Source organism: Microtus oregoni, unplaced genomic scaffold, assembly GCF_018167655.1.
Source record: "Microtus oregoni isolate MIOR12 unplaced genomic scaffold, Mior012 000002F_ref0000024, whole genome shotgun sequence".
Lineage (NCBI taxonomy): Eukaryota > Metazoa > Chordata > Mammalia > Rodentia > Cricetidae > Microtus > Microtus oregoni.
Window position 1 is genome coordinate 53,269,814 of NW_024543061.1, and position 22,430 is coordinate 53,292,243.

General features: G+C 47.0%; 1 protein-coding gene across 1 annotated transcript; it reads left to right on the forward strand.

Moving 5' to 3' along the window:
* The first annotated feature begins 2,970 nt into the window (after positions 1 to 2,970).
* On the forward strand, positions 2,971 to 20,813 carry Cav3 (caveolin 3). The gene is made up of 2 exons (XM_041638872.1): positions 2,971 to 3,365; positions 20,050 to 20,813. The coding sequence occupies exons 1-2, from the start codon at positions 3,252 to 3,254 to the stop codon at positions 20,389 to 20,391; spliced, it is 456 nt and encodes a 151-aa protein (XP_041494806.1). The 5' UTR covers positions 2,971 to 3,251; the 3' UTR covers positions 20,392 to 20,813.
* Positions 20,814 to 22,430: the final 1,617 nt, after the last annotated feature.

The following is a 22,430-nucleotide window of genomic DNA, read 5'->3' on the forward strand; positions in this document are numbered from 1 at the left end:
ATTGCCAGCTGAGCCACCATGCCCACTTTTATGCATTGATGGGGATAGAGTCCAGGGTTTCTAACAATTGAGCTATATCCCCAGACCCTGTTCTAGCTTTTGATCAGCCTTCTTACCTCAGACTTCCCCTAGTTCCCATCTACCCTATGTGTGAGCACCAGTGACCTTCACAGACAAGCCAGATAATAAACCTCGGCCACCACGATACCGTTAGTGGTTTTCCAGCACTTTGTGTTAGTCCCTTTTCAAGGCTTTGACAAAACGGCAAAGGGGAGCATCAGGGTGGAAGAGCTCTGTGGAGCGGCACTGCTCACTCCACAGCAGCCAGGAAGAAGAAGAGTGGGAGGTTAGGTCTTGGAAAAGGATGTACTTTCAAAAGCATGGCCCAGTAGCTTACTTCCTTCCATCAAGCCCCACCTCCTATTTGCTTAGAAATTCATTGAGGGATGAACTCACTGATGGAGTTAGAACCCTCATGATCCAACGTCTCTCAACAGAACTACCAGCTGGGGGCCAGACCTTTACACGAGGGCCTTTGCAGGGGTTGTTTCGTATCCAAGTCATAATCCGCCTCTAAGTAAAAGTGTGTGTCCTTCTGCACAACAGTTGGGATGCTTCACACTGAGGCTGCAGCCTGCCCTGTCCCCACCCCCTCCCCGCTCCTCGTCCCAGATACCACTATCCAGTCACCCCATGCTTCTCAGTGTGCCACTTCACACTTCTCTGACGCCGCCACCGTTGGTCTGTTTAAAGGGCTTTCTACTACTCATCCTCCAATGCCTAACTCTACAGCCACCTGCCAGGTGGCTTCCCAGAGGGCATCAGGGAAAACGACACCTCCTGAGGGCTTGTCTATAAGCCATATTTAACTTAGATCAGTTGCCACGCTGTAGAAAAGTCCATCAGCTTCCAATCATTGTGTCCTAGCCTGGATCCTTAGGGCAGGGGCAAAGCTTGATCTACCACTTAATCCTCAGAACTTCAATCCTGAATGAATGTGTAGATAACTGGATAAACAGACACATAGCCCTTGGCCTCCAGGGTTCAGCATCCTCCTTATGTTGGAGACAGATAATTGGAAGATGACCAGAGAAAGTGCCCAGAAGGGCCACCCCACTGGGGGATGGCTTCCTGAAGGCTGGAACCAGGGCCATGTGAAAGTGGCAACCCTGGCACATAGAGAATGGAACGACACCCCTCTCAGCATTCTCCTCTTCCTCATCCCCAAGCCCACCCCACCCTGGAGACCACTGACTCCCCTTTCAGAGGAAAACCACAGGCCTGCTCCAAGGCACAGAAGAACAATGCCAAGGTGTTAGTCTCTTCTGGGTCACTGTGAACAAAGCCAGCTTCAGATAGGAAAGATGAACGTTAGCTCACTGCTGCCCGGAGGCTTAGTCTGTTACACTCAGGGCAAACGCTAGAGGGAAATGCCTGCTGCAATGGGAAGACAGGAACACTGGGGAAGATAAGGGAGAGGTTTGTGACTGGGTCCACAACAGCCAAGCTAACTAAAAAGTAAGAAAGCCAGTCCCCGAGAAAACCAACAAAGCCGACCTCAGGCAGGTTCCAGCAGGATCAGCACCTCCCCTGGGGAGCCTGTGAAAGACACTGACGTCCTTTCCCTAGTAAACTTGTCAACTCTCAGGCGTTCACACCTTAGTCCTGATTTCCCTGTCACAGGTTAGAGTGAGGATAGGGGTGACTAAAAAACCTCCATCAATTCTGGGATCACCCGGACTGCTCCAGGGTTAAGCCAGGGGAGGAGGAATGGCAGGACAAGACTTACAAGTCCTGATAGTAAGGACAGGTCTCCCGCCACTCTGCAGGAAGCACTTATCTGATTTAGCTCTTAGGGTGCTAAAAATAAACCTTGACTGTTTGCCAGCCCTACCTGTGCCCTGGGGTGAATTCTTCCTTCCAGGAACAAAAACTCAAGACTGTTGTGGCTGTCAGGGTTAGAGGAATACAGGAGGAAGCATCTTCTGACCCACGGCTCAAAGCAACTCACACGTCACAGGAGACAGGAAGCAGGTGAGTACAGGAAGAGGCTGGACAGGGTATGCCCTTCAAAGGTGTGCAGCTCCCAGTGACCCCTCCTCCAACTAGACCCTGCCTTCCAATGTTCTAACACCTTCAGATCATCTGCTTCAACTCTGAATCCCTCAGTGGGTTCATCTGTAGAAACACCATCACAGTCAGTTCCAGGGCTGTGCTCTCCTAATTCCCTACGTGTCTTGATCCAGTGAAACTGATAATCAAGATGAACTGGGAGTGGGGAGATGGCTTGGTCTCTATAGCGCTTGCTGTGCGAGCATGAGGACCTGAGCTCAGTCCCCCAGGTAAATAAATAAATTATATATATAGGCTCAGCAGTTAAAGGTGCTTGCCACAAAGCCTGATGACCTTAGTTCAATCCCAAGGACCCACATGGCAGAAGGAGAGTACAGATTCTTTCCACTCATCCTACATATATGCTGTGGACTGCTCACTTACATGGACATGGACACACCCACACATACACACAACACACACACACACAAGGAGGGAAATAAAATGTAATTTTTTTTAAATAATAAAACAACAAGTACACAGTGGTTAACCACCACACTTAATCACTAATCTAAGGAGATTCCAAGAGACATTTTCAGTTCCCCCCAGGAAAATCCCCCACAAAACCCGTCTTCTCCCCTCCAGGATAGGAGCGGTCTTGATAGTCATTATCTGTTCCTTATGGTATCCCTGTTCACGGTTAGGGTCCTGGCGGCTAAAAGAAGGGACGTATGCCAAGGTCACTTAGCAGCTAGCAAGAGACCGGGCTGGGACAGAGCCCACCTCCCTTCTTGAGCAGCTGATCCTGGGAGGAGCCTGAGTACTCCAGCAAATTCCAGGGACTCCATGGGAGTTGCTCAGCCCGCCTCCACAGAGTACCGGGAAGGCCAGGCCCTGGAGGCTGGCAGGGAATGCCAGGTCTCCTCTCGCGTGAGGCCAGTGGCCAGCACAGCCCCCTTTAAGGAGTGCTCTGCCATCCAGTCTTAATTTTAGCTTGGAGGCGTGCCACCACCGGCAGCTTTAACCAGAGGCCCGCTGAAGTTATTCAGGACAGCTGTCGGCCGGCATGCTGGGTGGGGCCTATTTAGCCAGCAGGGGCACCAGTCTGGAGACCCCAAGCTTGGTCCTTCTGTCCCAGGACTGTCAACGGCACCAGCTACAAGGCTCGGGTCTCCTCCTGAAGGTGCCACAGCCCCACGATGATGACCGAAGAGCACTCGGATCTGGAGGCCCGGATCATCAAGGACATTCACTGCAAGGAGATAGACCTGGTGAACCGCGACCCCAAGAATATCAATGAGGACATTGTGAAGGTAGGCTCTGTGCCCAAGCAGGGCACCACGGTCCTCGTAGACTTGAGGTCAGTCTCCCCAGAGCCCTGGATACTGTCTTCTTTGAACCTCAGCAAACAGGCCTTAGAAGGCAAGTAGAAAACTTTAGCCACGTGCATGATGGGGCTGAGGGGAAGATTCAAAAAAATACCGTCTTACTAGTAGTTCCAATTGCCTGCCCTGGGCTCTGGCCCCAGGCCCAGGAGGAATTGCTGGGAAGATTCAGAACCCGGGCCAAGTCGGTTGCTCTACTGTGCCAGCGGCACTTAGGCTGTCTCCATAGTGGGCTTGGGGTTAACCTGAGGGCAGCTTCCCCGGTGGCCCCTTCAAGACGCACTAGTTGCCACACAGCAGCGCCTAGTATCTGTTCCTCTGGTACACTGGGCCCTTCAGGCATCAGTCCAGTTCCCTGCCTCACTGCAGGCCTGGTGACCACCACCAGGCAAAGTCCTCAGCAGGCGCCCTGAAAGGAACACTCAAGCCTTGGGTCCCCACAACTCAACCTCCACTTAAAAGCCAGAAGGATCCCCCTCAGAAGTCCCAGCCACCAGCCTCAGAGTCCCCAGAGAGGTTGCGCATTCGGACTAAGTATTGAGAATCAGAGCCAGAGCTGCTTGTAGAATTCCAGGTGCAGCGTGACCCTTGCACTGCCGACCTGTGAACGGTAAAGCCATCAACGGTACTGCAGCCACTCTGTACCAGCCTCTTTGCCCTGTACACGATTGTAGGGGTGCTGTTGTTTAGGCACAACAGTCCCTGGGGTGTAGTTTTACATGTGTAGATTTATAAGATTAGACTTAGCATCGTGCATGGTTGACAGAAAACTAAACAGACGGCGCAGAGATGACCAATGCACCCACCTGCTCTGAAACTTAAACTTTTTCTAGTGGTCACTCTCAAAAAAGAAAACTCTGGAGTTGAAATTGATGTTTAGGGGACTGACAAGATGGCTCAGTAGATAAAGGATGGCCCCTGCTAAACCCAATGACCTGAGTTCAGTCCCCAGAACATCTGTAGTAGGAGGGGAGAACGGACTCCAACAAGCCCTCTGACTTCTACATAGGCACCACAGTGTGTGCATATACACACATGAACACACACACGCTAACTAACTTACTAACTTTTAAATTAATTTTTATTTTTATTAAGCTCTATATCCAGAATTGTAGCATCTCAGCGTCTAAGCTACATAAAATGATGCGTATTTGTTTCTAGAACTTTCTGTATGTCTTGTACTGAGAATATACCTCAGTGTGGACTCCAGGTTTTTCTTAGAAACGCGTGTTCCATATTTGGTTTATAAAATGTAATGTTGAAAACTGATTTACATATTCAAATTATGACAGACATTCTTAAGTTTTCCAACAGGGAAGCTGCCCCTCTTCTTTTGTATTTTGTTTGTTTGATTGATTTTCTTTTTTGAAACAGGGTTTCTCTATATAGTGTTGGTTGTCTGGAACTCACTTTGGAGACCAGGCTGACTTTTGTGCTCAGAGAGCCATCTGCCTCTGCCTTCCCAGTGCTGGGATCAAAGGGGCATGCCACCACTGTTCAACAATATATCTCTCTTTTTATATTGTGATTATGATGACCCAGAATTTAGAGACCTAGGCTCATTTGATTTTGGTAACACAACCAAGGGTTCATTCAAAGGCACAGCCAGAGCTGCCCTCCTTCAGAACAGCTACTTCTACATGATAAAAACCCAACCCCCATGTGCCTGTCCATACCCAGCATAAGCTACTGCCCCCTGTTTGCTGTGCCTGGTGACTCCCCATGCCAGCCTCACGGAGCATGTCCCTGCATCTTGGGCAGAAGTGCTGGCCTTCACTCTACCCAACTCAGACTTGAAGGACACTACCAAATGTCACCTCCTCCAGGAAGACTTTCCTGACTCCTGCAGGTAGCCACACCCCTGTGCCCTTTCACTAGAACTGACCACTCAAACAACTCAGGCTGTTGTGTGTTATACTGACATACATCACTAATGTTGGAGTTATACCTCCATGGGATACTTACAAAGCAAAACTTTCTAACTTCAAAATACTAGAGAAACCTAGCAGTCATGGTTTCCACAGAGCGGTCCAGCTGAACCACCTACTTCAACTCCAGACTCCTCCCCCAAAGTGAAAACCCTAGACATGTCACCTAAGCTTCTGAACCTCCTGTGACATTGCAACAGTACCATTTACCTCCATCAGGTACATCAGACAGCTCTGAGCAGCAGAAATGTCACGGGTGGGCTGAAGGAGATGAGGAATTTGAAGGTGTGTAGCATGGTCCCCACTCCCGGGAAGTGTAGAGTTAATTGGGGCTGAACAGAGCCCTCAAGCAGCTTCCAGTCCAGAAGGCTGGAGAACTGAGCCCTCTGGCGTCCATGGTGAGATCCTGGAGTTGAGGGTGACAAGGATGGAGAAGCAGTTTCTTGGGGAGGCTAGGATGGATATCAAGTGCAGAGGGGACTGGAGTTCTACTGAGCCAGGAGGGGAGCAGCATCAAGCCCTAGGTTCAGACTATGATCCAAAGAAAGAGGTATAGACAGTAATATAGATATCCCGCTTTCTGCAGCTTTTCTGCGGCAGAGGGGGTCCTCTCTGACATCCCTGATCCCCATACAAATAGCTCCCAAAGGCGAAATAAAGGATGCACAGATAGTTTTGTCCAGAGGAAATAACTGACACTGTTTGGTCCCTTGTCTGCCTTGGGAAGTTGTCTGACATTTCCTTTCCTTCATTTTTAATGACTCAGAAATTAAACATTTAGAGACACAGGACAGGGATAGTATCAGGAGATAAATACCACACACAGGTTCACTGAGACTTTAGGACAGTCCACCTGCAGAGAGAGAGAGCTGACTGGCTAGCGGTGGGGGGAGGGGTGACAGGACAGCCTTCTAGCCTGGGTTTCTGTCATCACCTGGTAAACAAACAAGACAGAAAGATGGATGGCAGGTGAGAGGGGAGGTCAGAGAGATAAGATAGAGGCCAAGGTGAAGGCACAGAAGGCCACAGTGGCATACTAAGTGGCCTCTGCCAGGGTGTTCTCACATGTCAGCAGGGTCCTTGTGGGTTACGATGAATCCAAAATCCAGATCAGAATCCAGAAAGGACCTCCTGTGGTCCCCATTTCTGAAACCAGATGGAGACACTCGGCTTGCTGAGTGTCTTGAAAATTCCTTTTGGGTAGAGACACATAGTCCCCTCTGCAATCAGCTGCTGATTTCACACAGTAAAACCCAAGAGAGGAAGCAAACAGAGCCACCTGGGGGGGCACCAGCACAGGGAGGCACCAAGTGGCACTGCCCTTGAATGCAGGCTGGGAAATGAGAGTCATGGAGAAAATGGGACCTGTACACCCCCTAGACTTACTAGTCTGCCATCCTCGGGTCAGGCCCCTGGCTGAGAAGAAGTCATGAGAGATGGTGGCTGAGGAACTGGGAAGAGAACACTTCATTCCCTTCCCCACCAATCTCTGCCCCTAGTGATCCCCACATAGTCCTGAGGACCTGCTACATACCAGGCACCAATCTGACCTAGAAGATATGGTGGGAGCTGTTTGCATAGCACGTACCAGGCTTGGGGGCCACTAAGCTCATTAGAACATGTACCCCATATGATGGCACATCCTGATGACTCCGGTTGTAGAGATTCTAACAGCCCCCGCCATGCATGCCTAGAAACCCCAGCCTACCCAGGTCACTGGACTCACTCTGAGACAGCTCATGACTAATTCCAAATTCCTTCCTTGTTGGCGTACATGTGGGTGCTAGGTCCTGTTGAAGCTCTCCCTCCTTGGGTGCCTCAAGTCAGCCCCAAAGACTTGAATAGATGTGTCAAAACTGTTCCCTTACATGAATTCTCCACCCACTTCCAATTCACACCTGCCACAAGACACCCTGCCCCCTCCAGTGGCACCTTTTGCTTGTCAGCTAAGACCAAGAAGCGCCGAGAGAAGCCAGCAGTCTACTACTCCCCTCAAAGTCCCACTTCTGGCTTTGGTGGAGCTGCGGCGCACTGCTGTGTAATCAAATTGACCCGAGAATCGAAGCCTTGCCATGAGAGAGACTAGAGTAAGTACAGGGAAAGGTGACAAATGCCATGAGCTGGTGTCAGATGAGGTGTCCTGGAAGGTTAGGGAGAAAAGTGACTCGTGCCTGGAAAAATCAGGAGCCATCCTCTCATAGCAAAACAATACCCAAGGTGGACATTTTAAATGAGAAAAGAAATAACTTGAGGAACAGGTATTCTAAGAAGAGGAAATGGAATGAGCATAGATAAGGAGGCTTTTCACAGTTCTGGGAAGACTACTGATGGAGCCGGTGGGCGTGAGAGGCAGGTATAGACACCACCCCTTCCTTCCTGTGTGCATGCAGACATTACTAATGGATCACAGTTCTTTTCCAGGAAGCAAAGCCCCACCTGCTAGCCAGAGTTGGTACCACAAATAGAACCTCTTTACTCCTCTGGCTGCTGGAGAATACTGAACCATCCAATGAGGAAAGCCCGGAGCACCTGAGAGCGATTTTGTGCGTGAGAAAGCAGAAAGGGCATATTGAGGCTAGATAGTGGTTCACACAGTCCTCCCGGCCGTTCCTTCCTGTGCCATGCCCCCATAAGTCACCCCTCAGAATGGCTGCAGGGGCCCTGGGAAGTTGACTCAGTCAGAAGAGCACTCACTGCACAAGCAGGAGTACCTGAGTTTAGTTTCCCACAACCCACATCAAAAGCCAGGCAGGGCTGGTATGTGCCTGTAGCCCCAGCCCTGGGGCTGGGGGAAATGAGATATCCCTGAGCCTCTCAGGCTAGCCAGCCTAGCTGAATGGGTAAGTTCCAGGTGAGAGAATGTCTCAGGGAAATGAAGTGGAAAAGCAACTGAGGAAGATTCAGTGTTGGCCTCAGTGCATGCACATGCACACGAACACACATATACATGCATGCATATGAACACATACAAGGCTTCGTAGAACAAATATGGAGGTATTCTCACTTGGTGATATAGAGACTATGCTGGTCTAGTGGTTCTCAACCTTCCTAATGCTGCGACCCTTTAATGCAGTTCCTCATGTTGTGCTGACCCCCCAACCACACAATTATTTTGTTGCTACTTCATAACTGTAATTTTACTACTGTTACGAATTGCAATGTAAATATCTGTGTTTTCCAATTGTCTTAGGCAACCCCTGTGAAAGGGTCGTTCAACCCCTCAAAGGGTCACGACCTACAGGTTGAGAACAGCTGGTCTAGATCTTTCAAAATGGAGTCTCCTTTGGGGGGTTAGCTTGCTAAAACTTAGTTCCCCATGTTCTGCCATCAGAACTCTTTACTCAACCACGGTAGAGAATGTCTTATGCTTTCATTTTTGAACATGAGCAAACGAGCCTGCCCCCACCCCAGCTTCTAGAAAATGAACCTGGGACCCAGGGTGCTTTCCCCAGAGACAAACTTTTATCAGTATTCAATTGCCATGCAGTACATCTCCCCCCAAGTTCTGTGGATTTGTGGAGCTGGCTAGTCAGTTCTACTCTCTCTGGGAACATCTCCTACAGCTTCAGTCAGATGGTAGCAGAAAGCTGACATCACTTGGGGGCTCTTCTGAGCCGGACTTTTCGAGAAGGTCCTCTGCTATCCTAGGACACAGGATAGGACTCAGTATGAATGCTGGGACGACTGAGCCTCTGTCTCAGAGTTTTAGGACTGTTTCTAGAAGAGCATGTTGTAACATGCACTTAGCACCACTGGCCTTTAGAGCAAGGTATAAAAGTAAACCTCAAAAATTGGTGACTCAGGAGTCCCCAAAGATGAAGGTGACAGGGTTCTTGGTCTTCAGTCTGGAACTGACCCAAAGCTCTCTCTGTCACATTCTGCTGGTTAAAATGAGTCTCATGGCAAGCTCAGACTAGAGATGGGACAAGACCACCCACGGATACAGATATAAAGAACTGTGACTCATTGAGGGTTATTTGAGGAGACCTGCTAGCCTGCGTCCAAAAGCTAGTACATAGTCTAGGACTCGAGCCAAGGCATTTCCACTGCTCCCCACTCCACCAGCACCGTCTTTACCAAAGGCACTAGTTGAGAGGGTAAGAGAGATGCCAAGAAGGAGCCAGCAAGAGGCAAGATTCCAAATGCACTGGGAAGACAGGTTCCTTTCTCATTTCCTGTGGCCCTGTTTGGTCCCTTCCCTGGTACTTACACAAACACAAGTCTTGGTGTTCCAGCAAGGGTCCTCTGGGTAGCCCTGTAAGATGCTCTCAGCCCAAGACACTGGTGATACTGGCCACCTCCTGCACTGTGTTCTGAGCTTCAGCTCCTACTGGGGTATCCATCTGCAGAGAATGGAGAAAGCCAGGAGTGACTGAAGTCCTGAGTGAATGTGTGCTGTTGACATAGAAACAGTGATGTCAAAGCTCCCAAGGCCTTAAACCCATGGAGCAATGGCAAAGTTTTCTCCACAGGGGGTGAGGGTCAGAGGTAAATGGCAAAACTGTCCCTTCTGGTTTGCGTGTGGATGTTGATAATGTGTGCAGAAAGTGTCCACATAGCTTTCTTCCCCTGGATATTTACAACCTAAAGATTGTTCTCCCATAGAGACTGCTCCAACGGAGACTGGTTAAACCAGCCTCCTTCATCTAACTCCATACCATAAACCCTGCCTCTTTGTTCAGCTGCCTGCAATAATCCTGCCTCTCTGACCAACTCTATAATAAATATGCTGAGTTTCCATGGTGCTATGTTTCTCCATCCAAGAGCCCAGTCCGCCTGCCCGGAGCTTTCTGTCTATGTTTGTCTTTTCTTCATTCCCTTACCTCCGCAGTCAGGCTTGTCCCTGGAACAGTGCTAGGCAAGACACCCAGCCCATGTGAAGACCTGAACAAGAAGCATGCAGCAGAGATTCAGGCACAAGCTCTGCTGTCTGTCTGACTTGGGTCTCCTGCTTGGCCCTCAAACACGCTATGAAATGGCTAGTATAAGATACATGGGCAGAGATGATCTCATAGAACCCAAATGCATTGTGGGAATTATCATGGTCACCCCAGATCAGACAGAAATCAGTAATGCCATTTCTAACAAAAGAAGCAAATCTCATCCATCTTTTAGAACTGGTTTTACAGCTGTCATCTCTTTTCACCTTGTAATTTCCTACGTCAGTGCTTTTCAGACTGTGTGGAGAAGGGTCAGTCCTACTGTGACCATGCCAGCCTGTTGTACAGCAATACTTTTGTAAGACATAGTAAAAATTAATGATCAGAGAAATGAAAAGTGGGTCTGTAGTATAAATCCTCATTAACGTTATTATTCAGTAGTCATAAACAACTGCATTGAATCTCTGTGACTACCTCTATCACCTTCTCAGCTTCTGCACTGACCTTCTGGGACAGAATGACCACCCCTTATGTAGCAAGATAGCAGGCCAGGAAACCAGGACCCAGATATGCTAAGCTACTTGCTCCTGTCTTCTGACTCCCAAGCTGATGCTATGCTGAGGATTATGTCTATCCTCTTTTGTAGAGTTCAACACAGCAAATAACTAGACTCCCAGAGAGGAGAAGCCTAACACCTTGAATTACACAGTAACTCAACAGCCAAATGGAAGCTGGAATCCCAGCACCACCTCCCCCACTCCGAGATATCTTATCTGAATTGTCCTGACCCTGGATGACCAAGGACTGAGTCATGTGGAATTCTTGGTGGAGGCCGAATTTTGACAGGGGTAGGTGCTGTCCTTCCCCTTAGGCAACCCAATGGTCCTACACCTTCCCAATCCTCTCAGTGACCATGGGGGCTGTGCAGGCCTGTGCCAGTTAACCAACTGGCTTTCTGGGTGCTCCAAAAATAACTATGTCAGAGGAGAAGACACGCTCCAAAACAGCACCAGTCTTTCCTTCCCACCATCCAGCTTCATAGGTGGCTCTGAGGCTTCCTCAGTCTCAACCCTGCAAGAAACAGCCTTCTTCCTTCCTCTGCTAGAAAAGAAATAGGAAATGAAGTCGCAGTGTGCTTGATGCGCTGGCATGGCCACCTAGAGCTGCTGAGTGACTCTTATGAATGGCTTTTATGAATGACTCTCCAAACCAGCATTTGTGACCAGAGTGCTCTCCGGTCTCAGATTCAATTTAGGGGAGCAGCTGCCTCCCTCCAGCACAGCCTTCCAACAGCACATTGCTGTTTCAAAGAAAAGAGGCCAGTTGTCACACATTCAGCTCTGAAGACAATCCCAGGAAATAACTCAAGTGTGAGTGCCAATGTTTTCTGGGAAGAAATGATAATTAAAAAACACATCAGAAAGACCTTCATGGAAGGGGCAAGCACTTAAAGCAGAAAAAGAGAGAAAGAATTTCGTCCATTATCTGCTGTCAATGAGAGGTGCACGCCGTGTGATGAGGTCAACTGGAGAATTCATCTATTCGTGATCTGGAATGTCAGCAGAACTGCTGAGATGTGTTTTATAGGAACTTAAGTACTTGTCATTGGGGAGCATCTATCATGTGGCAGGTATTGAGTACTGAGCACTGGATGCTCAGTAAGTATTTGTTTCTGTAGATGAACAAATGGGCAATAGATAGATATGAAGAAAGGAGGACAGATAGACAAACAGACAAATAGGCAGGAGGATGAATGAATGGATAGAGATAGAGAAGTGTATAGATGGGTGGGTGGGTAGAAGATGAATGGGAGAATGGATGGTAGATAGATAGATAATAGATAGATAGATAGATAGATAGATAGATAGATAGATAGATAGACAGATGATAGATAGATAGATAGATAGATAGATAGATAGACAGATGATAGATAGATAGATAATAGATAGATAGATAGATGATAGATAATAGATAGATAGATAGATAGATAGATAGATAGATAGACAGATGATAGATAGAAAATAGATAGATAGATAGATAGATAGATAGATAGATAGATAGATAGACAGATGATAGATAGATAGATAGATAGATAGATGATAGATAGATAATAGATAGATAGATAGACAGATGATAGATAGATAGATAGATAGATAGATAGATAGATAGATAGATAATAGATAGATAGACAGATGATAGATAGATAGATAGATAGATAGATAGATAGATAGATAGATAGATAGACAGATGATAGATAGATAATAGATAGATAGATAGATAGATAGATAGATAGATAGATGATAGATAGACAGACAGATAGATGATAGATAGATAGATAGATAGATAGATAGACAGATGATAGATAGATAGATAGATAGATAGATAGATAGATAGATAGATGATAGATAGATAGACAGATGATAGATAGATAGATAGATAGATAGATAGATAGATAGATGATAGATAGACAGATGATAGATAGATAGATAGATAGATAGATAGATAGATAGATGATAGATAGATAGATAGATAGATAGATAGATAGATGATAGATAGATAGATAGATAGATAGATAGATAGATAGATAATAGATAGATAGATGATAGATAGATAGATAGATAGATAGATAGATAGATAGATAGATAGAGATAGCCATACCAGACTTGTCAGACCCACCCATTCAGCAGCTGCACTGATGTGCAACTCACCTTTGGACCCTAGATTCCCAGGTTTTGTTTTTGGTTGGTGTTTGTTTGAGACAGGATCTCACACTATAGGCAGACTGACCTGTAGCCTACTGTGTAGTCCAGGATTTCATCAAACTTATAGCAATTCTCCTGTCTCAGCCTCCCTGGGGTTGGGATTACAGGCATGGCTAGCTCTTTATTGAGGAATGTCCTCCACTACAGTCTCCACCTCTAATAATAGCTGTTCAGTTCATCTCTGTGTATCAAGTACCCTGATGGAGGAAGGTCATTGGCTAATAAAGGCACTGCCCTGGCCCATTTTATTGGTTAGAGGATAGGTGGGAGGAGTAAACAGAACAGAACGCTGGGAGGAAGAGGAAGTGAGCTCAGAGTCTCGACAGCTTTCCTCTCAGGAGCAGACGCCTGAGAGAGACGCCATGCCCCGCTCCTGGCTTGAAGCTCCCACCCAGGATGGACTAGGCTAGAATCTTCCTGGTAAGCGCACCTTGGGGTGCCATACACAGATGATTAGAGATGGGCTAAATTAATATGTGAGAATTAGCCTAGAAGAGAATGGGCCAAGCAGTGATTAAATGAATACAGTTTCCGTGTAATTATTTCGGGCATAAGCTAGCCGAGCAGGCGGCTGGGGTGCCAGGGACGCAGCCCCCCCGCCACTCTTATTACTTCATATGGCGCCCCACGTGATGGACTAAACCCACTTAAAAAACCTGAGAAGGCTTAAAAATAAGGGAGAGAGAGTTTAACACAGATTTTTGCTGTTTGTTGGTGGCGTGCTGTAGAGAGATTTCCTGATTCGGCAACAGTAGCAGAAAAAAACGCTGTGTCATTTTAAAGCGCGACTTCCTGGGGCTGTGCCGCCATTGAGATCTCTGTCTGGCTCCTGCAGGAGACAGAGCTTTTGAATAGAGCATAAATGGAGTAAAGTGCTAAGATTAGTTTGATGGCAACTAGACTCGCTGTGTTCTCCGGTCTGCTCTGCTTGCCAGAGGCAAGCAAGCACCTCATCTAAGAGAGGCTTCCTGACTCAGCTTTAGCTGCAAAGCCTGCAGCTCATTAAGAGGTCCTGCCACGAAATACTTAAAGGGTGTTGACGAAAAGCTGAACGCATGCTTTTCGGTTTTCAGCCGTAGCAGGAAAAAAGCTGCGCCGTTTAAAAATGCTGGCTTTCTGGGCCATCCTGCCAGGGCAAACTCTGACTGTTTGAGGCAGGAGGGCCGGCTACCAAGAGAGGACGTGAGTGTTGTCTGTTGTAGCTCACTTGCTGGCAAGGACCTTGAAATGCCATACAGTTGTTGCAGTAAACATGGCTACAGCCTGTATATCAGCCATGAGGCTGGAAAGCTAAGGAATGGACTGGATCTAGCTGGCAAAGCCATGCCTTTAATCCTACCCATATTGCTCAGTAATTTAAAGGCTCGTGTGGTCAGAAAAAGAGAGATATACAGTAAAGAGAGATTCAAAGACAAAGAAAATTTCTGAATGGTTTAAAGTGTGTTAAAAATATATGCAGACTAAAAGTTGAAGTTCTTAAAGTAAAAAACAAAAAAAGAAAGAGAGTTGTTGTGTGTGGTAGCACACGCCTTTAATCCCAGTGCCTAGAAGGCAGAGACTAACAGATCTCTGTGAGTTCAAGGTGTAGTAGCAAACACCTTTAATCCTGAATGCCTGGGAGGCAGAGACAGGCGGATCTCTGAGAGTTCAAAGACAGCCTGGTCTACAGAGTTACTTCAGGTCAAAGATTCAGAGAACCTATCTCAAAAAGCAAAGAGTTAAAAGTAAAAATAAACAAAATAGAGGTTAAAAAAAGCTGCACAAAGATGGAAAATACACAGAGAATTTTGATACTGTATGCTATTATGCTCTCTTTAAATTATTTGAATGCTGAGGAAGGAGCAATAGATGCTAAAAGATATTTATTTATAAATGCTGCTGAACTAATCCAACATAGATATTTTATAAATGCCTTGACTTTGAAATTTGGATCAAAGGACATGATGCTTTGGAAAGGAGTTTCTTATTTTGTTTTCACAGAGGATGAGACGCTGTTCATTTCTTCTATTCCGATTTGGTATGATGGACCACGCCCTCCTGAAGGGTTGGTGTGAACGCCTTCAAAAAATTGCTTCGCTCAACTGCCAACTGAGATGAAACTAGCACACAGGTTATACCATGAAAGACCTAATTAACGACGCCCCCATTCAGCAGGAAGCAGTTTGGAGAGAAATAACTGCGCCCATATTCCCAAAAAATGTTTATAAATGTTCTTTTACATTTAAAGGGGGATATGATATAGGTATGAATAATTTGCATTAGTATAGATTTTGCTTTATTGATAGAGATTTAAGGTCAATTTTGTTATATGTATAAGTGTTTCTGATTTTGATTAAGGTATTGTGATTGTGTAGTTCATTTAAATATGTACTGTATAATTAAGAAATATAGGTTGTTAATGGATAATCATCGATAATAGTAAAGCTTGTAGTCATGTTAGTTAATATTTTCTAGATGTGCGTAGATATATTTTAGATAGACATTCTTCATGTCTTTCAAAGATTACAGAATAGGACATTTAATGTTTTGATAACTGAGGACTTTTCATGACAATGAGACACTCTGCTCCTGGCAGCACCAATCTACTTCAGGAGGAAGATGGGCATCGAAGAGGCTCATTATGGAGTTTTGATAGCCATTTGGGCAAGAAACTGCTCTTGCCTGGACTATTGCATAAACTGGACACAGAGAACCCGCAGAGAGAGGACTACTGAACTTGCCTAAGGTGAGATGATCTTTCGGGGTTCCTGATTCATTTTGAAAGAGTCTGCGAGACATTCTGCAGGATGCAACAGATAGTGACTGAACTGACTTTGAATTTTCCTGCTTTATGGAAATGTCTGCTGGATACCATGGGCCTGAAGGCTGAAGATGGATGCCCCAACGGTACAAAAGAACTTTGGGTGACTGTCCAGGCAGCGAGATGTCTTTGTCATTTCTAGAGTTTGAAGTTTCTTAGTTCTTGTTTACTTAGGTAATATATCTTTCTGGAGTCTTTGATGGAGTTAAGAATAGTTAGTTATAGTTATAGTTTTCCTTAGTTATGATAAAGATTATTGTAACTTTTACTTGATAACTGTTTTGTTATATGTAATTTTGCTATGTTAAAGTTAAAGCCTTTTTTTTTTTTTGTTTAAACCGAAAAAGGGGAAATGATGGAGGAAGGTCATTGGCTAATAAAGGCACTGCCCTGGCCCATTTTATTGGTTAGAGGATAGGTGGGAGGAGTAAACAGAACAGAACGCTGGGAGGAAGAGGAAGTGAGCTCAGAGTCTCGACAGCTTTCCTCTCAGGAGCAGACGCCTGAGAGAGACGCCATGCCCCGCTCCTGGCTTGAAGCTCCCACCCAGGATGGACTAGGCTAGAATCTTCCTGGTAAGCGCACCTTGGGGTGCCATACACAGATGATTAGAGATGGGCTAAATTAATATGTGAGAATTAGCCTAGAAGAGAATGGGCCAAGCAGTGATTAAATGAATACAGTTTCCGTGTAATTATTTCGGGCATAAGCTAGCCGAGCAGGCGGCTGGGGTGCCAGGGACGCAGCCCCCCGCCACTCTTATTACTTCAGTACCCAAGATGTCTAACTTACAAAGAGTGCTGCTTGGTTTTGACTCATAGTTTTGGAGGTCTCAGTCCAGGACAGAGGCCTCATTGCTTTGAGTCTATAATGAGAATGTCCATCTGACCAAACCATTCACCTCATGGTGGGGAAGTGAATGATGAAGAGGAAGGGACAAAGTCCACCTTACAACCTTCCATGATGTACTAACTCAAAGGTCCTTTGGTCTCTCAGTGGTGCCACACTGGGACCGAGGCTTTAACACACGTTCCATGAGAAGACATTTCAGATCGGAACCCTAGCAGCAGCCAGCCATTCTTAACCCAACTTCTCTGTCCACTCAGTGCCAGCCGTTGTTCTGCATTTTCACATGTCTCAATTCATTTAATCCTCTGACAACGCCTACAAAACCAGGCAAGGAAAATGCAACCCAGAATAACCCAATAACTTGATTGGGCCATCCAGTCAATAAGCAGCTAGACAGGGCCCAGGCACGGCAGCCACTTTAGAGCCAGACACAACAGGAAAAGTGTGTCAAATGGAGGAAGCTGCTGAATTAAAGGGGCAGGCGGGGCTACTGTGATTGATGGGCCTCAGCTCTGGGTAGGCGGTAAAGATAAAGAGCTGCGGCTCTGTCTTGGAATAGGTTTCTCTGCCTACCAAGGGCCAGATCTCACTAGTAGGGCTCGCCCTCCCTGACGGATGCGGCATACACCTTGGGGTCTGACCCCCACTGCAGTAGTGGGAAGACATTGGATTAGTCAGGATGCCGGGACTGAGCCTGGCTCAGGATAGGTTGGGCAAGGAGGCCAGTGGAAAGGAGTCAAATGGGCCAAAGGCAGAGAAGCAAACCTCTGCCCAAATGTCTCTTTGCTGGCAGAGTCTCTGAGGTCATGCGGGTCTCTCTACAGCTACCCCAGGAGATCCTCTCAGGAAGGGTGTTGGCACCGCGGAGGTTGGAAAGGTCTCTAAGGTCAAAACCTTTCCATAGACAAAGTCCCTTTCTGAGAGGTGGGGATGGGGAATGTACCCAGGTTAGGTTGGAAGGGCCCTCCAACCTAACTTCTAGGATCCTCAACATTGGGAGATCCCTGAAGACATAGAAACTCTCCATTTTTGCTACACAGAAACCAGAGGTGAAGATGCCAGTTCTAGGCTGGCTGTGTCTTGCCACGGGCCGGTGGTTCCCTTACCTGTGTCTCCTTCCAACTCACAGCTACTACTGCAAAACAGTTCTCACTGACTCCCACATCCATTCTCACTGCCAGCATGCCTACTGCCCAGTTGCAATAACTAAACAAGCTGCTCAGAACCGAGATTCAGCTGAGCACTGCCCACTGTCATCAAAAGGTCCATGATAGTGAAGTCTCTCCATGCACCCTCTCCAGTAACACCCTGTTCCTTGTTGAATTCAGGAAACAGCTGGATCTCCTGAGGCTGCACTATTCTTTTAGCCCCAATGCTCTTTTCCAACCCACAACTTCTCTGCCCGCCTTCAGACACAAGCTACCACCAGGAAGCACCATAGTCTGAGTTAAATGCCCTTTAGAAGTACCCAGCCCCCATCTCCAGCTTAACAAGTACTTACCACCCACATTAGTTCCACAAGGATCGGAGTTTATGAGATGTCCACAAGATATCCACAAATCTCTGCAGGATAAATGACCATTCAGCTTCTTTTTGTGCTTTTGTTTTTTGTTTTGAAACAGGGACTCCTATAACCCAAATGGCCCTTTAACACTCAAAATAGTTGAGGATGCCCTTGAACTCCCGATCCTCTTGCTCCCACCTCTCAAGTTCTGGAATTACATGGTTTGTGTGGCACTAAGGATTAAACCCAGGGCTTTGTGCATGCTAGGCCAGTGCTCTACCAACTGAGCCTCAACTAGTTCCTGGCCGTCAAACTTCATTAGGATCATTAAATAATAAGATGTATGTGTCATAGCGAGGATTTATGTTGCTGTAATAAAACACCATGGTCAAAGCAACTTGTGAGAGACAGGGTTTATTTCAGTGTACAATTCTCAGGTCATACTTCATCAGTGAGGGAAGTCGGGACAGGAACTCAAGCATAGGAACCTGGAGGCAGGGACTAAAGCAGAAAGCATGGAGGAACACTAGTAGTTTGAATGTAATTGACCCCCATAAGCTCATAGGGAGTAGCATTATTGGGAGGTGTGGCTTTGTTGGAATAGGATGACCTTCTTAGAGGAAGTGTGTCACTGTGGAGGTGGGCTTTGAGGCCTGCTATGCTCAAGTCATGGCCAGTGTCTCAGTTCACTTCCTGTTGCCTGTGGGATCAAGATCTAGCTCCTTTTCCCCTCACAGCTCCATGTCTGCCTTCATGCCTCCATCTTCCACCATGATGATGATGAACTAAGTCTCTGAAACTATAAGTCACCCAATTAAATTTTTTGCCTTTATATGAGTTGCTGTGGTCATGGTGTCTCTTCACAGCAACTGAAACTCTAACTAAGACAAACAATTTACTAGTTTGCTTTCCAAGGCTTGCTCAGCCTGCTTTCTTATATACCCCAGTATCACCTGTCCAGGGATGGCACTGCCCACAACAGGCTGGTCCCTCCTCATACAGCAATCACTAATTAAGACAATGCACCCTAGGCTTGCTCACATGCCAGTCTGGTAGGGACAATTTCTTCAATAGAGGTTGCTTCTCAAATGACTTTAATTTGTGTAGCGTTAACAAAAAAAAAAACTGGTGGTGTCATCTTTCCATCTCTATAACAAACATCTGAAATAAGCAATGTATAGAAAGGTTTATGTGGAGATCTAGTCAGCGGTCAGTTGGTTGCTTTCAGTCCTGTGGTAAGGCAAGTACATCATGGCAGGAGGACATGGTGGAGCCAAACTGTTCCTGATGGCCTAACTTCCTCCCTTTACCCTCTCGCAACAGTACCATCTTGGGGACCAGGCCTTTGGGAAACATTGCAGACCCAAACTATAGCAGACACTGCAACTCAAGCACCGCCATATTAAACAAGCTATTGACTTCTGGGCATCCTTTAACCCAAGCATAGAATGAGGAGGCTGGGCAGGCTTCAGAGTACGTTGTAACTACAGTACGTGGCAAGTCAGTGGGACTGGAGACCAACATTGTCATCAATATTGGACAGTCATTAGAGATATAGCCCCAGGACCCCCAGAGTTTCTTTTATCTTTTTTAATCTTTTGTTTAGCTTCATTTTACTTATGTGTATGAATTGCTTAATGTCCATACACTATGTGCTTGCCTGGGGCCCATGAAATTCAGAAGAGGGTGTCAGATTCCCTGGAACCAGAGTTGAGGGTGATTGTGAGCCACTATGTGGAAACGAAACCCAAGTCTGCCAGAGCAACAGGTGCTCCCTGAGCTGCTCAACCATCTAGCTGGCTCCGCTGGCAGTTTCTGATACAGGTATGCAAACGCTAGAAATACCCACAGATGCTGTGAGTTGAGCTGTCCCCTTCTGGCTCCCGCAGGTAGATTTTGAAGATGTGATCGCAGAGCCCGAGGGCACCTACAGCTTCGATGGTGTATGGAAGGTGAGCTACACCACTTTCACCGTCTCCAAGTACTGGTGCTACCGCCTGCTGTCTACCCTGCTGGGTGTGCCACTGGCCCTGATCTGGGGCTTCCTGTTCGCCTGTATCTCCTTCTGCCACATCTGGGCCGTGGTGCCCTGCATTAAGAGCTACCTGATCGAGATCCAGTGCATCAGCCACATCTACTCACTGTGTATCCGCACCTTCTGCAACCCGCTCTTTGCTGCGCTGGGCCAGGTCTGCAGCAACATCAAGGTGGTGCTGCGGAGGGAAGGCTAAAGCCAGGCTGGGCTACGGGGGCGGCTGGGCAGGAGAAATTAGGCCGGGTGAGCCCCGCGGCTCCACGCCACGTGGGCTGCCGGAGAGCTCCTTCTTTTGAGGGTCCTTTCAATTTCACCTCAAGATGGGAACGCATGGGCAGGGGAGCCAGAAGGAATAGACGACCACGTGTGGAATCACAGACACCCTCGCTCTGCTCAGCCCGCCATGATCCCCTGTGAGCCTGCCTGAGGGCAGATGGTTTAAGAGGCAGCTACCGCAAGGCTTTGCGTTCACTTGTACTGTAATACCACAAACCAGAGCTAGTCCCCTAGAGGTTTGACACGGCTCCTCATGCAAAAGAGAGCAAGCAGTGACTGCAGACATGAGGAGGGTGCTGCAATAAAGGGTTTCTGCTGCACCGGGGAATGCCGTGCTTTGCCTGTCCGTGACTTGGTCGTGTGTCCTTTTCTGGCTCTGAAATCTAGAAAATTCAGTTGGAGCTCTGGGCAACTTGAAAGTATTACCAAGTTGTGTTTTCGTTAGCCTTCTGCTTGTTTGCTGGGCCTAGAGTCTCCCATATGAAGAGATTGTTTTCACATGACTTCTGATGTCCCTGAGGCTGCTATGACTACTCAGAGCAAGTGAGCATCCCTTGATGGGTCCCAATCTCAAACATCACAGAATCTCCCTTCTGGCTCAGAAGATACTGAGCCCAGAGCATACGTGTCTGAGGCCCAGGGTTTACATATCTGGACTAGCTGTGAAATTAACAGAGTGTACTCACAACACCTCGTTGTCCCTCCCCCCCCCCCCCCCCACACACACAGCATAAGCACACACCAAATCTTAGCAATCCAGTTTTCGGATGGCTTTACGTACATTCCCCATTGGGAACTTGATCCCTTCAAGGTGACACTAAAGAATCCCAAACCTCCAGTTAGACCACAATGCACAGTGGGTTTAACAAATCTCATGAGGGGTTGGGTCCAAGATCCTCAAATCTTTCCACAAACAAGTGAGCACACCTAGGACTCCATAGAATAATACCGAGCCCCCCTTCTGGTCCTGCCACAGTCCATACAGCTGTCACTAGCAGACAGGTGACCCTGGAGCCTGCCAGGGAACTAATATGATAGGCCACTGTTCTTGGGAGGGAGGAAAAGGCAGTGAAGTACACAGAAAAATATTTATTAAGTGCACCTTTTATGAAGCAACTGGTAAAGCAGGATTGGCCACATCACTCACCAGATGCAGGGACAAGGAGGCACCACACCAAGTCCATGGAAGAACAATACCAAGGAATTCACACTGTGTGCTAAGTGGCATCTCGTTGCAATTGAATACAAAACACTTATACGCTGAAACCAGGAACATCATCCGGGCAGGCTGCACACACATCCTCTTGTGCTTCCTGAATAGATCAGTCTGATTTATACAAAAGAAGACCACAGCTTTTTTAAACGTCAATTTTTTTTTTTTTTTTGCAGGCCTAAATAACCCTCACAGTTTGCACTCTGGCTCCTCATGGTCAGAACAATGAAACACTCCAGAAAATTCAGCATGCTCCAATTTAATACAACCTCCAGACCTGAACACAGATTGTAAACAGGGTGGAAAATAGGAAAGGACACTGGGGATGTCAAGTGTGGAGTCTGAGGAAGGAAGATGTAGGACACAGGGTTGGGGAAGTGTTTTAGACCCCTGGAGATCCTAGGCTTTGGTTGGGGAAATAACAAGAAATGGTGAAAATACTCTCCCGTGAGATTGGGACAGCAAGTGCCAATCCAATGTTGCTGATGAAGTCAATTGTCATTTATGTCACAGACACAGGTGTCAGGACCATAACAAGACCCAAGGTACCAGCTAGAGCTTTCGCACAGAATGACACAGTGTCCCCCGGAGGTTTCGATGTCCAAACGTGGTGCCCCTGGTCAGAATATCTGAGTTACTGTCCCGTTGACCCCTCCTTTCTCTAAGAATGGCAAATACTCAGTGAACAGCAGGGACGAATGACATCTTCAAGATACAGATGCCAACAGACCCCCACCCTGCTGCCA

Bases quoted from the DNA above. Each gene is read 5' to 3' on its own strand.
- Cav3 (XM_041638872.1), top strand. From the start codon at position 3,252: ATGATGACCGAAGAGCACTCGGATCTGGAGGCCCGGATCATCAAGGAC. The intron at 3,366-20,049 runs GTAGGCTCTGTG...TGGCTCCCGCAG, and splicing joins TCAATGAGGACATTGTGAAG to GTAGATTTTGAAGATGTGAT.